At 35.1% G+C, this 16,867-nt stretch overlaps 2 protein-coding genes across 2 annotated transcripts in view; one reads left to right on the top strand and one right to left on the bottom strand.

The window, feature by feature from the left end:
- Positions 1-10,916, bottom strand: LOC117339358 (ribonuclease H2 subunit A-like). The gene is made up of 8 exons (XM_033900900.1): positions 10,722-10,916; positions 9,698-9,769; positions 7,010-7,139; positions 5,444-5,531; positions 3,887-4,024; positions 3,345-3,435; positions 2,796-2,919; positions 1-172 (listed from the first exon to the last, which is right to left on the bottom strand). The coding sequence occupies exons 1-8, from the start codon at positions 10,846-10,848 to the stop codon at positions 28-30; spliced, it is 915 nt and encodes a 304-aa protein (XP_033756791.1). The 5' UTR covers positions 10,849-10,916; the 3' UTR covers positions 1-27.
- Positions 10,917-11,164: 248 nt separating this feature from the next.
- The window catches only part of LOC117339018, a 30,173-nt gene continuing 24,470 nt past the window's right edge, over positions 11,165-16,867 (top strand). Inside the window, exons 1-3 of the mRNA XM_033900383.1 lie at positions 11,165-11,303; positions 14,154-14,347; positions 15,188-15,277. Coding sequence (XP_033756274.1) covers positions 15,236-15,277 — 42 coding nt within the window. The 5' untranslated portion in view covers positions 11,165-11,303; positions 14,154-14,347; positions 15,188-15,235. The remainder of the gene's footprint in view (positions 11,304-14,153; positions 14,348-15,187; positions 15,278-16,867) is intronic.

Raw genomic sequence — 16,867 nt, 5'->3', positions numbered from 1 at the left:
GATTAAGAAATCAGATAATAATTTATTTCACAGTTCACTAACAGATGACAAACATCTGTCTTTGAAATACTTGTGTCTCTGTGATTTCTTGTCTTCACCTTTCTTGCTGAAGAATGTCGTCAGTGATGGGGTGTTCCTGGAGGCTTCATCCTCATCGTCATCATCATCCTCCCTGTCAAACATAATACCAAGTGTAATACAGGACAATATCAAGAATGTGATGCCCCTTGCTATTGTGAGAAGATTTCTAACAGTAACTAAGAATTCATCAAAACAAAAAGACAACAGTAATATTTATAAACAAAAAACAGGTGCTTCAGGAACATTTTATCCCATCTAACAGTCACTAATTAAAAATGATGAAAGAAATCTTTTTTTTTAATTGTCCGAGACAAATATTCTTCTCAGAAACAAATCGTTTTATTGCGAAATCAATAACCAATAATGTATAATCTACATGTAACCAAACCATGTATAATATGGATTTTTCAGTCACTTTTATATCTTAAATTTCAAATTCTGTCTACACAATTGTATTAAGAAAGATGGTATTTTGCACAAAACAGTTAATGTTTTCATCTCTGGTTTTCAAAAACTGAAACTTGAAACTTGTTTTCAAACTACATTTATTAATCTGATGCCTGACATCACGACTGACTGTGCCACATTTCATTACTTTTACCCCATCTAAAAAAAACAACTACAAAAACGGATAATATAAATACAGTACAACTTTCTAAAACCGAACACCTCTGAATACCGAACGAATTGTCATTGTACGGAATGGGTCATTCTTTATTATAGTACTTCCAAATACCGATCCCTCTGAATTCCGAACACCGGACCGATTTTGAGCCCGGATATATGATTTAATTCTGGTGAATATATATATATATATTATGGAAAGTTAATATTTAATGATACAAAAAGTGTCCACAGTGTTTTGAGAAGTAATTTTGTCTAATCAACATATGATGTCAGTTTAAATGTTGAAATGAAATGTGCAAGCAGACAACCAGCAATTGAAAAGTAATTTGGAACTTTCCTGCACTAAAGGTGGAAGTAAAGAAGTCAAGAATTGGCTGAAAAGTTATCTCCTCCATTGAATGTGAAATGTAGTCAGGGGTTTTTACAAAACTAATAGAGCAAAAGTGTCCCCATCTCCATAGCTGATAGGGGGGAAAGAATGGGCTATATATAGCCAAAAGTTTCCCCACCTCCAAAGCTGATAGGGGGGAAAGAATGGGCTAGCCAAAAGTTTCCCCATCTCCAAAGCTGATAGGGGGGAAAGAATGGGCTAGCCAAAAGTTTCCCAATCTCCAAAGCTGATAGGGGGGAAAGAATGGGCTAGCCAAAAGTTTCCCCATCTCCAAAGCTGATAGGGGGGAAAGAATGGGCCAGCCAAAAGTTTCCCCATCTCCAAAGCTGATAGGGGGGAAAGAATGGGCTAGTCAAAAGTTTTCCCACCTCCAAAGCTGATAGGGGGGAAAGAATGGGCTAGCCAAAAGTTTCCCCATCTCCATAGCTGATAGGGGGGAAAGAATGGGCTAGCTAAAAGTTTCCCCATCTCCAAAGCTGATAGGGGGGAAAGAATGGGCTAGTCAAAAGTTTCCCCATCTCCAAAGCTGATAGGGGGGAAAGAAAGGGCTATCCAAAAGTTTCCCCATCTCCAAAGCTGATAGGGGGGAAAGAATGGGCTAGTCAAAAGTTTCCCCATCTCCAAAGCTGATAGTGGGGAAAGAAAGGGCTAGCCAAAAGTTTTCCCATCTCCAAAGCTGATAGGGGGGAAAGAATGGGCTAGCGAAAAGTTTCCCCATCTCCAAAGCTGATAGGGGGGAAAGAATGGGCTAGCGAAAAGTTTCCCCATCTCCAAAGCTGATAGGGGGGAAAGAATGGGCTAGCCAAAAGTTTCCCCATCGCCAAAGCTGATAGGGGGGAAAGAATGGGCTAGCCAAAAATTTCCCCGATAACATAGCATGAGGTGAGGCCAGTCAACTGTGAAACAACACCTGTGACGGATATTGTGTGAAGCTTAATTGTGTCTCGGGACCTACGTGCACATGTAGGTGACCATTCGTACAGGTATCCAATATATACCCCAATGGGGCATTATGACGGTACCTAGTGTATAATCAACAATACAATTATGAAACAATGCCATACTTCATTGAAGCGCAGCTGTTTGTTTGTCTTTTCAATGCAAGTAGAGCTAGAAGCTTGAGTTTCGCATTTAATTTAATTGAGGCCCAAAGGGGGTTGTTTTTGCATGGTCGTAAATGAAGCCTGTGTCCGATGTTTTTTAAGGCAATACCGATGACGGAAATACGATCAGTATCACCTGATCAATTATATTTAATATTTAAACAAAAAATCTTCACACCCTTTTATAACATTCGATGTGTAAAATATTCCGTATCGGCCTCATCCACATGACGAAGCAACAAAATGTAGGTCGATCGTGAAGTGTAGTTGTACATGTACAAATACTGTTTAAAACTACAGCTATATATATATATATAGTCATTTGCCTTTCTTATATAACTGTCAATATATACATTGATTAACTTTCATAATATTCATGTTATTCAGACAAACCAAATTGTCTACATATGTACGTACGTAATCGGGTACATTCTAACTAAACAACGTCTGACCAATTATATCCGGAATTCAACCGGTCATTTCGATCAACTTCTCCAAACTGAACCCTCTGTAAACCGAACAAATATCCATGTCATATGCATGTTTGGTTTATAGAGGTTCCATTGTACTCAATATGCCCACTGCTTACTTACCAAGCCACAGGGTATCCCTGCTTATCTATGATCTGTGAGGCTGTGGACCAGCTGAATCTGACAAATTGTGGAAATCCAAACACCTTATCCAGCTTTTCATTCATAAACTTCTTGGTGTTGGGATCTGGAGACATATTGTAAGATAATATATACACATATTATATACACATATCAATTCAACAAGTATGATATCACAACATAATTTGTTCAATGTCTACACTCGGGATCAAGTCTGTGTTGGCTTACAAGACTGGCGCACTTCTGAAGAAGCCAGTGTGAAATTCAAAAGTCTACACTTGCAATTAATTGAACATGGAATTTCTTCGACAGAACTAAAAGAAACTATCCAGAACAGAGTTTTCTAGGAATCAACTAGTATTTACCTGTGTGACCATCTTCTGGTCATAAACTTCAATAGCTACTAGTTTCTGTTCAACCTACCAACATATATAGTACATGTATAATGAGTACCTCTCAGTAACTTTAGTCAATGTAACCAATAACAACCTCTCTATGGTGATGCTGACAATACAGAATGACCACACTGACCTCCAGGGTACCCTGATCCGTACGTTGTCCCCTCTTCCATGGTGATCCCTTCACTAAATACCCAGTTCTTCACTGCTTTGTCCCGGGCTACCTGTGTACAACATATACAGCTAATCAGTTGAGATCATCTCTTTCCTATTCAGTTTGTATTGAAAGGTCGTTAAAAACAGAGTTTTTTTTATCTCTTTCCTATTCAGTTTGTATTGAAAGGTCGCTAAAACAGAGTTTTTTTTCTTCTCTTTCCTATTCCGTTTGTATTGAAAGGTCGCTAAAAACAGAGGTTTTTATCTTGTTTTATTCAGTTTGTATTGTAAGGTCGTTTTTTCGGAGACACAATTTTAACTTAGTTCTGAATGTTTGTAGAATTTTGATTTTGAGGATGTACAATGTATTCAGTTTGAATATTCTGTACCATTGAAACTCTAGATCTACCTGTTTATGTATGGGTTGGAAGATATTTAAAATTTAGATACCATCCAATCAAATAATTATCAATTTAACATTTGAATACTTTAAGGTTTTCTTGGTGTCAGAATTTGTACCTTAGCGCATATACTAGCTGCTCCGACAATGGGGTACAGGGCATCAGCCTTCTTGGCAACGGTGATGTCTATCTCTGGGAACAGCTGTTTGAGCTTCGTTTCATACTTAACTGGATCACCTACTGTGTCTACATATACCTGTTAAAATCACATAAAACAGATTTAGATAACAGGACACACTGACAACCTAGTTTCCATACAGTTTGAAGTAGTAGTGCATTTAAAATGTACAAACAGGGGTTTATATAAATGTCTTTAACCAAACATCTTTAATATTTTTTTTTTTTTTTTTTTTACTGCAACATTTCCAGTATTTTTTTTTTGCATTCAATATTTTTGGTGATTTTAAATGCAATTGAATGCAACAACATTATATATGTGTTAGATAAATAAAATAGATCTAACTGCTAAGAATTGTACATTAAAATTTCTATTAAAACAGTAAACATTCACATGCATTCCAAAATATATGCTCAATTTTCTGTAGCATTCCATTTAGAGGAGTCAAAAGGAGACACCTATTATAACACACTGTAATTGATACATTGTATAATTTGTTCCTGAGATTTTATACATCAAATAAAAAATAAGTAAGGGATTTTTTTTTTTTTTTTTTTTAAACAATTTGAGGATAATTGGTCGTTATTCTACAGAGGAATTGACCCTTAATCTTAAAATGATATGTTAAGATATATACATGTTGTCAAATATAACTTTCGACCGAGATTACTCTGTTAACAACAGCTAGGACTTGGCAGATAATTTAAGACTCTGGGAGATCTTTGTTATGTTTCCTTTATCATAAATTACACAGGATTATAAACATTATCAAGGCTTTCTTAAACAAACAAAAAATGAATTCCCTTAAATCTTCCTCTCTGATTATTCCCAAGCATAATCTTTGGTATATGTACACTGTACTGGTCATATATATTAATATTTTTTTATGCATAGAGAGGTATTCTTAAGCTTAGATCCATTATGTTATGTCAGTTTAATTGATTTATTATAAACTACAAAATATACCAAGTACATGGTCTAGATAAAAGAATAATTCTAAACTGCCAACTGAAAATTCTTTAATCTGAAACAAGTATTTATATATAATTACTAAAAGTACTTTTAAATACATTAATTTACAAGAAGATGCAGTTGTAAATACATACGTCCCACACCCATTAAATGTGGATGTGTGTATAAATTAAAAGTGCAGCATTTAGGTTTTAAACCATTTGTTTCCATGGCAACAGGAAAATTGTAAAATCTATAAACCAGATTCATACCAAAAGGTACCATTAAACCTCTAGAGTGATGCATGTTTCAGATTTTCCTGAAGCTAATGTAATCTTAAACGGTTATGAAGTTAAACTTTGGAAACAGTAATATTTAGGTTTTTAAGAATTTATTTCAATGGCAACAGGAAAATTGTGCAAAATGCAAACCGTTCCATACCAAAAGGCAACATAATACCACTTGAGCAATTTAATGTGTGCACTAGGTTCCCTGAAGTTATCTTAAACAGCTCACACTTAGCAGGGATAATTGGTTTTGATTTACCTCTGTGACTTGCACACCTTTGTCAAGTGCATTCTGTATCAGTCGGATTGCACAATCATGTGAGAGAGCATTCAAATTGTACTTTGTCCTGAAAGATAAAATGGCTCCATTTCATAATGAATTGAAAATCTAGTTTTAATATCAAATTATCTGATTTAGTCTACATACGCCACTTGAAAACCAACCAAAACCCAAATAAAGTTTTTATATCCATTTTACGATTATAACAGGTGGCCCTGGGGCCTCTTCGTCACCTGTGATGAGTTCTCACATACTGATTTGGCCAGAGTGACCTTGAAGGCAGTGCATGCGCAGGTCAATGTCATTCAATGGAAGAAACTTTTCAATTTCATGTTACCAAAGCATGCCACTCTCCTAGTATCATTACCCTGGGAGTCTTAGCTATTGAGAATAAGTTGTTTAAAGATTTCAACACTTTTTACCCCTGTGACCTTGAAAGTAGGTCAAGGTCATTCATTTAAACAAACTTTGCAGCCTTCATCCCAGCATGGTATTGGCTCAATATCATGGCTCTGGGTCTTTTGGTTTCTGATTTAAGGTTGATTAAAGATTTAAAGACATTTGACCCTTGTGACCTTGAAAGGAGATCAATTTCATTCATTTGAACACACTTTATAGCCCTTCATTCCAGCATGCTACTAGCTCAATAACATTGCTCTGGGTCTCTTAGTTACTGAGAAGAAAGTTTAAAATGTAATTTTTTAACGACACATGATGTACGATGGAATCTGATCGCCACTGGAAATAGGTCACTTGAGAATTTGTCTTGGGTAACCTAACAGAGGCCCAGAGGGTCTGCATCGCTCACCTGGATATTTCATAATCTAAGTAATATTTCAATTATTTTTTTCCTACTTTTGAACGGCCTCTCCGAACAATGGTTCAAAGTACAGATGGACCAAATCCTGTCATTCTTGAAAAAGGAAAAGGATTTTAAATAATTTTTTTTTTTTTGCCCTATAATGGGCTGCCCCCTTTTTCCCTTCCGAGGAGTGCCACATCCTTTGTTTATACAACATTAGATCTCATTCACCCAATAATGTTCCTGACCAAACTTAATCAAAAATCTATTCAGTTGTTCAGGACTATTATGGATTTAAAACATTTACTGCTATTTCCCCTATTGGGTCCTGTCCCTCTCGCCCTAGGGGAGCCACACCCTTCATGTATACATGTTAAAAACAAGGTCATCTTGGTTAACCTACATCAGATTTAAACCAACATGCTGGGATACTACAATTCACGAACTTCTTTTAGACAGCGCTTTACGAAAATACCAAGGGTCTAAGAACAGAACTGTTAAATTTAAACGATCAAGTACATCATAAGCAATCATCACCAGGTCATTATAAGATTGTTTTCAGCTTGTGCGATGTATAGCTGACCGGACCAAGGTCACTGATAGATCATATCACTCTCACTAAAACGAATACCCCGGCTTCACTACTCTCAAGCAGGGTACACGTCTGAAGTTTCTGATCCTTCTGTCAGAAATCATCCGTACGTCATCCAGAGCTATATATGTTAGCACAGCTTAACTCTTACCTGCTCAGCATACTGTTGGATATGTATGTGGGAGATAAAAGCTCTACTACCCAGCCCAGAAGAGTGTCCGTCTCTTTGTCCATCCGCTCAAATATGTTCTCCCTCTGTTCCTCAGACAATGTCTTTGAATCTGCAGATTAAAAGCATCAAAATGACATATGAACAGGTGTATTACTATGATCCACTACCTAATGTACACCTAGTCTTCTGCGAAAAGTGCCAGAACTTTAAGTAAAGAGTGCAACACTAATTGACACAGTATTTTAATACTGTCAGTAAAGTAGATAATCAGAATAATTTGGACTAGCAGGGTTCATGCTTGGATGGGAAATTCATAAATGAGCAAGAGGCCTATTTTGATAAAATTGATCCCTTCTGTATAATTTGGATTGACTTCCTGAACAAAGCTATGGGATCTGCTTCAAAACACACATTCAAATATAGATTGAACACAAGTATCATTTAATAGTTATCTAAGTTATTTTTTTTTAATTTTCCATATACATTCAATAATCACATTACATATATAACATATATATCTTATATCACGTGCACCATCATCATCATCATTTTATCTAAAGTTTATAAAGATGCTAAATGTCTCATATTGTTACCATTAATTTGAATATTGTTTAGTTCCTTGGCTTGCCCTACGCATTCGCATTGTATCAAAATGCGAATTGAAACTTGTAAATGCGAAAGCAAAATCAAGTTGAAGAGCAATATTTACGAATAAATAAAACTCCCTATTTATCGACTATACCATCCTGGCTTCACTGGTCCACGTCCAGCTTGCACTTGAATCACTTCGCTAATAAGCGTTTGGTAGATAAACCCATCAACTGTGTTTACAACATGCTTAAGCACTTCAGTAATATGGCGACTCCTGACGAGCTATCAAATTGTTTGCTATCGGAAAGCCACAGAAACCATATGGCTGTAATATAATGACCAAAGAAGATGGCAACTGCCTATTCAATTCCACTTCAATCTTGTTACAAGGTAAGCGATGTGTACTTATATTAATTGTTGTAGTTTAATGCTGTAGTTCACGATTGACTCGTGTCGGAATATTAATCATACAGTCGGCACATGACTTGTTCAGTATGACCAGTATTGTGTTCCAACGAGGAGTTAATTGTTAAAGTCATCAATCAGGAGTTAATTATAATTATAAAGGAAAAATACAGAATATTTCATTGATGAAAAGCGTCATTTCAATATTTATTTCACTTTTTCATTCATCATCCAAGAGAAACGAGATTGAAAATATTTATAAACATGTGACGTCATATTAACCTTATGTTTTGAAATCAGAACCCAATATAGTTTTAAAACCCGATACCCTGTATTTTTAGGCTTATTCTTTATATTCAATAATTAATTACCGAATGTATAGATTGATATTTATGAATTCGATTTAGTTTGATAATAATTTGAATTTTCAATTTTGATTTTAAAATATCATACAATAGGCCTAATTGCAAAAAAAAAAATATATATATTAAAGTGTCATTTCGTTAGTTTGAATAAAATGTTGGTAGTCAAAATGAAACTAATTGAAAATAGGTATATTGTCCATATTTTTCCACAAATAGTAAAAGTTATAAATAATAGTTACATTAAAGTTCTTCAAGTATTTAGTCCTGAAAATTAATAATTCAACCAGAAGTATCACTAAATAACTGCAAGCACAGACAACTAGGATTTGATAACTTCATATTTTTCTGCACTTAATTCATTTAATCATGATGTATGAATGAAGGAATTCCCCTATACATAATTGCAATACAAATGTGTAATAACAATAAAACTTAATTAGCAGTATAATGATATATAGGCCAAACCAAGAAAATTATGTATCATTACATATCTTTCCGTTTAAATATGTTATTCAATATAAAAGTAATAAATGTTTAAAATTTTGCAGGTAACGAAAGAAGTGCAGCAAAACTGAGAAAAGAATGTGGATTTGAGCTGACTGCAAAAAAATTCTGTACATATATGCACGAATGTTAATTGTGTTTAGCAAAGTTTGCTAAAGAAAATGTTTTCCATTTTAGCAATTTGTATTGCTAAAGCATTTTTTAAATGGCTAAACGAAATCAAATATCTTTGCATATTTTACTAAGGACATTTTTCTGCTACGGTTAACACAGAGTACCAGTCGCACAATGAAGTTTTTCGTGCAGTATCGTTACTGATTTGAAGGATCCAGTCACATCGTACACTGACAACAGGCGGCCAGTCGTTCCACTCCCAAAATGCTGGGTGTCAAGCAGGAGTAAAACAAGTACCATTTCATAGACTCTGGTATGTAACAGCAAGGGGACTAAACAAAGATCCTCACGGGAGCAACCACTCAACTAAAGGCTTAATGTGAGGAAGATGTTAGGAAGTAAAAGTTTGAGAAAGAAGAGAAATGTTAAGATCCCAAACTAAATTGCCTCTGACATTCATGTAATGGGGGCTGTAGATAGAATTCTTACTCTCTTCCTGCAGTGTAATGGAAGGAACGTCTCTTTTGGAAAAGATACATATATATTGACGAGGAAACTTATTGGTTGAGTAAGACTATCAAGGTTCTGGGTTCGATCCAAAGCAGAGGCGGAGAATTAGATTTAACTAATAATGCACTCTTACACACAATTATATACATGTATGTTTATGAATAATTTATGTACTTACCAGCAAACCCCATTTCTCCAAACTTTTCTTTCATAGAGATTGGACTGTAGCAAATACCATACACCATTGGGCCTGAAAATAAATAATATTCAAACAGGTGTTCAATGATAATGCTGTAGAACTGGTATCCTATAATATTACTGTGTAACAGTTTTCGTTTAGTGGATATGTTTTCTCAGGTCCTACGATTGGGTTCCGTGTGTGCTATACAACTCTATATACACCAGTATGTATCTCCAGCATGACACGGCAAAAGACAATCAACAAGCAGATAGATTAAACTTAGATATTTATTTACACGACAGGAATTTAAACAGAACACTCAGCAATACAAGGCCTATATAGCTACAAATACAAGTAACTCACATACTGCATTCTCTCATACACGGAACAAGAACCCCCCCGACTAGGGCTACAGTTTCCCTACCTACACTAAGACGACAGACAAAGGGACATAACTGGAAATAGATGACGGACACATATTATATACTATAGACGACGGTAATTTAGAATAGACATTTAATGCTGGTATCTGGTGATTCTCGGTCAGTTCCTGTCTAAACTTCAGCCAGGAATCAGCAAATACCACTGATAACCTAACACCGAAACATAAATTTAGCGACTCAGGCCAAAGGCGTCTTAAGTTCCGACAGTAAACTGAGATATAATACCATATAAAAAATAAGAGTATCTACTTTTTTATATCTCAGTTTACTGTCAGAACTTCAGACGCCTGTGGTAAAACACACCACAGTATTGGGGAGTCGGACCATACCACCCGTATAGAGTATACATGCATGTATCGAAAAAAAATTATCAATTATACATTTCAATCCACAAACTCTCCATTATATCACATTGTATCATATCACAGGAGAAACAAAGCAAACGGGCATATTTTTATATCACAGGAGAAGATGCTTCCCTTGTGTGTGAAAGCAAAAAAAAAAACTTCAGTAGGAAAATGTTGGCACAGGCGCCTGCCTCCGGTTAGGTTTTACACAAAATTCGACAAAGAATTTACCAAGGACTGGTCCTCTGCCAGCTTCGTCTATCCCAAGCCAACATGGCTCTGACTTCGCACTGGCTGGTACAGGTGAATCCAGTACACAGTTTTTACAGTTGTCCTCTTCGTATGGTGTCTCATCCATGGTGCGATCAGTAGGCCTAAAATGTTCTTTTCCCGCGGTCGCTTGTATTCGGAACTCCTTCTTCTTTTTTATTGTACGAGGTAATCCGAATGGATACACATGCATGATGTAGGCCTAAACAAATCACATCGCATATATATGTAAACAAAGTAATTTTACAATTAGGTGATTTTTTTTTAATAAACTCACACACAATAAATTGAATAGAATAAACACTAAAGGTATCAAAATGAATTTGACGGTATTGATAATAAAATCCGGAACATATTCGAATTCGATTTCCAATTAGACATACATGTAGGGAATTCCCGAAAGATTGAGTTTCGTTTTTGGATCATCAAAGGCCATTGATCCAGCAATATTAGAAATATGTAAGTCCACGAAATATTGCTTTATTTCAAACACTGCTTCAGTCGACAGATATGTTGAACAGTTAAGTGTGGGAAGGAGATAAGGTAATATAAGTTGATATTGACTACGATAAATGTTGTTTATTTCTACGCTGATGTCTACTTTCACTTTTGAAAAAAATGAAATAATAAATTCCAACAGATTCAGAATGACGTTGGTATTGGACCTAGAATTTTTTTGTGATTCGTGAATTCCAAAATTTCGTTACTTGTCAACTTTATTGTTAAATAGAATTCTGTCTTAAATTGATAATTTCTTTAAAAAATAAATTGGGATGTCATTCTGAATCTTTCAAAAGTGAAAGTACTTTACGTCATACAGCCCGAGTTTTCACTGGCCTTTACAACGTTAACATGCACGGTATTTGTGGACATGATTATGATGGTTTTAATCAAAATGATATGTTATAAACGAGCAAATTATTGTATTACGATCCACATGCTTAATTAAAAAAATAGATATCATACCTTGGCCTTATATAAATACTAAGTATTTTAAGGTATGCTATTTTTTTGTTAAAGCAACGCTGTAAACCCTGGAAACTTGATGAGTTTTTGCCAGGAGGGGGAGTATATATAAGACATTTAGGTCAGAGATCCTAGGTTTGATCTGCGACTGTGAAGTCACAAAATTGAGTAATGTACCACCAAGATGCAACAAAAAATAAAGCTACATGTAAGAAGCTTAGGAGGACATCAACAATTGTGAACTTATTAATATTGTATGTTTACACAGCTGATCAAGTATTGGTTTCTAGTATTAGGTAGTACGTTGTACATGTACAGTACATTACAAATACTTTTGGTCTTCCCATGAACATGTACCAACAGGCATAAAATATACATTGTATGTACACACTTAACGTTATGCCCCAAGTTAACTTTTAATTCTCTAGCATCTTTTTTCTCCATTGTTAATTACTAAGCGTTTGTTAGTGTATATAAAATGTACAGTCGAACCTGTCTATAAAGGACACCTAAGGGACAAGACAAAAGTGTCCTTTATAGAGAGGTGTCCTTTATATAGAGGTTCAACGAGTTATGTCCCTTATAAACGAAGAAACAAACCAAAGTCTGTTTATAATATACTATATGTCTCCTGATTTATTATATTTAAACACTTAAACAAATGAATAAAAGAAAAATAATTAAAGATAAATGCTTAATTAATTAATTTTCAATCATTCATCTGACACAAAAATTGAAGTGGATATTTTTGATAATTTATATTAAGCCTATAGTTTCAAAAAAAATCTTCACAAATCGTACTACACTGAATATCTATTCAGACAAATACTCAACATAGTCAAAAATGTAAAGGTAATTCTTATCATAGTAAAACAATTTTCATTAATCCTCAATATTTTGAAAAATAAATATGTTTGAAATATCTTTTCTATTACAATATTAACTCTTTATAAATGAAAGTGCATTTTCCTCTGATAATTATAATCCCTAAGCATTTATTTTGAGACATATTTTCTGAAATCCATGTAGGGATTTAATTTAATAAATACCGTTTTCTGGTTCAGTCAATTAGTATAGTGTATACAAAGACACTCGGAACTCTTCAGCTGTTCTTAATATGTTATGTAGTCATATTCCGAGGAGTTCCGAGTGTGAGAAAATGGCGGCTGACAACCATGTGCCTGCCCTGTCAGATTTGCATACGGTTGTTTTTGTAAGTAAAACAATTATGACAGACATAACTATTGCTTTGTTCCTCTTTTATTGGTCTTGATAATGATTTAATTACCCCCTGACCATTCTTGTTGTCTTGGCTATGGTTGAATGGCTAAGCTTAGCTGTCACCGGTGGGGTTGAGTAAACAAACACCTCTGCCGATGGCGATCGGTCACTATCTTGTAATTACTGCCCATTGTTACAGCAACTTACAGGTAACAGGACAATTAGTGACTGATGAAGTGGCTTCCCAAGTTAGCATTGCTGCCAGGGGAGTTGAGTAATTAAGGCTCTGCTTGTTATTTAGAAACGTTTTACACACAAATATCAACACAGCTATGGTTTCACGTGTCCGTTATAGGGAATTTTTAACAACTTTACGGACAAAAATAAGTGTCCGCTGTCCGCATTAGGAAGGTGTCCGCTATATACATGATATTTATATAGTGATTTTCATTGGGGATTCCTGAAAGTGTCCGTTATGGACAGGTGTCCGTTATATAAGGGTGTCCGCTATTACAAGTTTGACTGTACATTGAATTTGGACATGGTATATATATTAAAAACTGCGTTTGTATGGTTTTTACATTTGAAAGAAGGTCAATGTTATTTTAACAGGAAGTTTAAAGACATTTAAACTGTCATCCAATTGATATTAAAACCAAGCAATTTAAATTACTGTAATTTGCTGTGTATTGCCCACAAGTTATACAATTTAAAACATTAAAAAATTACTTCGGCAGGCTATTTGATGAAGCTATACAATGGTGAGCTATACAATACTTGTCAAATCCAATTTAACTTTTTGTGTTTCCCTGGTGTACTATTATCAGATACCAGCTATTTAGTGTTGAGACAATACAGGTCCACTATATATATAGAGCTTATGATAATAAACTATGATAAAATGATAATAATACTGGATGCAGGCAAATGCCTATACATATGTATATCCATATCAAATGTTCTGCATCAATGTATAAGTTCATTATTGAACTCAACGTTGTATTGAACTCTACTGCTGAAGATTTAAACTATGACAAGTTTTTTGTTCATTCTCCATTTGTTTGATTTCTCTACATTGAGTGCCAGTTTCTGGTGCTGTCCAGAGTCTCTCAGGGTACATGTCACTATTTCCTGTCCATGTTTAGGTAAGATACCAATTCCAATCATATGTTATACATTTTCAATTATCATTTTGTTCTGTTTTAGGTTTTGGAACCAGTTATATTTGAGGTGTTAAAGCTGAGACCTGGCTGGTGACTTGAACAGGTCAATGAAACCATTTTTGTCTATGTACATGACAGCAATCCTGGATATAAGTCCTAGATTTATAAGCTTTTGAAACTCCAGTGGATATATGATTGACAAATTTCAGGACATTGTCTACAGATCTGTATGGAGAGGTACAATATATTTGCTTAAAATATATTTGCATGCATGATAGCATTTACACATAAACTGGTTACCCACATGTATAAAAAAAAATATCATTTTATCTGAACTATGAGGCAAAACATTTTGTTTTTATTTATTAGTTTAATGTTTAAAGATTTAGTGTAAGTTACAATTGACCGGTTTGAAATTGATGCCAGAATTTGCCAAACTGTAAAAATTTATCAACAAGATAAAAAATGATGTAAATGTTTCTTGGTATCAAGTTTTTTTGATGATAGAAATATTGAATTAATGATCAAGCCATAATCTAAAACAAATGTATAAGCATAAAATCTCAACTTGAAGAGGAAGATGATGCAAAATATTGTACTAGAGCCTTAGACTCTTATGATACTCTTACATGTATGATACCCTTATGATACTCATACACTTTTATGATACTCTTGTGATACTTATATGATACTATTATGATACTCTTATGATAGTCATTTGATACTCTTATGATACTCTTATGATAGTCGTTTGATACTATTATGATACTCTTATGATACTCTTATTATACTCTTGTGATACTCATATGATACTCTTATGATACTTTTATGATACTCTTATGATACTCTTATGATACTATTATGATAGTCATTTGATACTCTTATGATACTCTTATGATACTCTTATGATACTCTTATGATACCCTTGTGATACTCTTATGATACTTTTATGATACTCTTGTGATACTTTTATGATACTTTTATGATCCTTTTATTATACTCTTATGATACTTTTATGATACTCATGTGATACTCTTATGATACTCTTATGATACTCTTACGATACACATGTTTCAGGTGCATACAGATACACATGTATGTCAAAACAACAGATTCAACATGTGAATGAAATCAAGAATAACCAATACTGAAAACTTAGTATCAAAGGTTTGTGTTAAGATATATATGTACATGTATCACGTTTTCTTGTGTGAATTATGCCTTTACGCCCAGAAACTTATAAATGTACTATGTATGTAGAGCTATTACAAACCATATATTTGATTAATTCATCACACAGTTCTAGTTTTTTTTTCCAATTCAACTTTAAAAAGTTAGTCATGCATTGATATGTTATTTCACTCTTTTAAGGCTATCATTTTCTTCACGTTTTATTTCACTCCTTGTATGCTATCATTTCTTCACCTTTTATTAGCCCACCATCATCAGATGGTGGGCTATTCAAATCGCCGTGGTCCGTCGTCCGTCCGTCCCTCCGTCCGTCCGTCCGTCCGTCCCTCCATCCGTCCGTCCGTCCGTCCGTCCCTCCATCCGCCCGTCCGTCCGTCCGTCCGTCCGTCCGTAAACAATTCTTGTTATCGCTATTTCTCAGAAAGTGCTGAAGGGATCTTTCTCAAATTTCATATGTAGGTTCCCCTTGGTACCTAGTTATGCATATCGCATTTTGAGACCTATCGGAAAACAACATGGCCGACAGGCAGCCATCTTGGATTTTGACAATTGAAGTTTGTTATCGCTATTTCTCAGAAAGTACTGAAGGGATCTTTCTCAAATTTCATATATAGGTTCCCCTTGGTGCCTAGTTATGCATATCGCATTTTGAGACCAATCAAAAAACAACATGGCCGACAGGCAGCCATCTTGGATTTTGACAACTGAAGTTTGTTATCGCTATTTCTCAGAATGCACTGACGAGATCTTTCTCACATTTCATATGTAGCATCCCCTTGGTGCCTAGTTATGCATATTGCATTTTGGGACCAATCGGAAAACAACATGGCCGACAGGCAGCCATCTTGTATTTTGACAATTGAAGTTTGTTATCGCTATTTTACAGAAGGTACTGAAGGGATCTTTCTCAAATTTCATATGTAGGTTCCCCTTGGTCCCTGGTGTTGCATTTTGGGACCAATCCGAAAACAACATGGCCGACAGACAGCCATTATCGCTAAATCTTAAATTTTATATATAGGTTTCCCTTGTTTGAAAAGTACTAGAGGGCTGTTTCTGAATTTACACAGATTAGTAAGACTTAGAGGAAGGGAAAAGTAGGGAAAAGATCAATCTGACATGGAACCTATAAAGATCATTCAATGGTGGGCGCCAAGATCCCTCTGGGATCTCTTGTTAGGTCACCTGAGACGAAGTCTCAGTTGACCTATTGCAATCGCCTTTTGTCCGGCGTCGTGCGTCGTGCATCGTAAACAATTTACATTTTCAACTTCTTTTTAAAAACTGCTGAACTAAACTCAATGAAATTTTACAGGAAGCTTCCATGGCTGAGGGTGAACCAAAATTGTGAATTATATGGTCCCCACCCCCCAGGGGCCTGAGGGGCGGGGCCAAAAAGGGTCAAATTGACTAAAACTTCAAAAATCTTCTTCTCTACTCTCAGATAAGGTGGAATCAAACACTCTTCATAGATGAAAGGGTCTTAAGGTGCTCTACCAAAATTGTGAATTTCATGACCCTGGGGTCTCATGTTTGCCCCTGGGGAGGGGGTAAACTTTACTATAG

This window comes from Pecten maximus, chromosome 12 (genome assembly GCF_902652985.1).
Source record: "Pecten maximus chromosome 12, xPecMax1.1, whole genome shotgun sequence".
Lineage (NCBI taxonomy): Eukaryota > Metazoa > Mollusca > Bivalvia > Pectinida > Pectinidae > Pecten > Pecten maximus.
The sequence above is the reverse complement of the archived record's forward strand: the minus strand, read 5'-3'. Positions and strand labels throughout refer to the sequence as shown.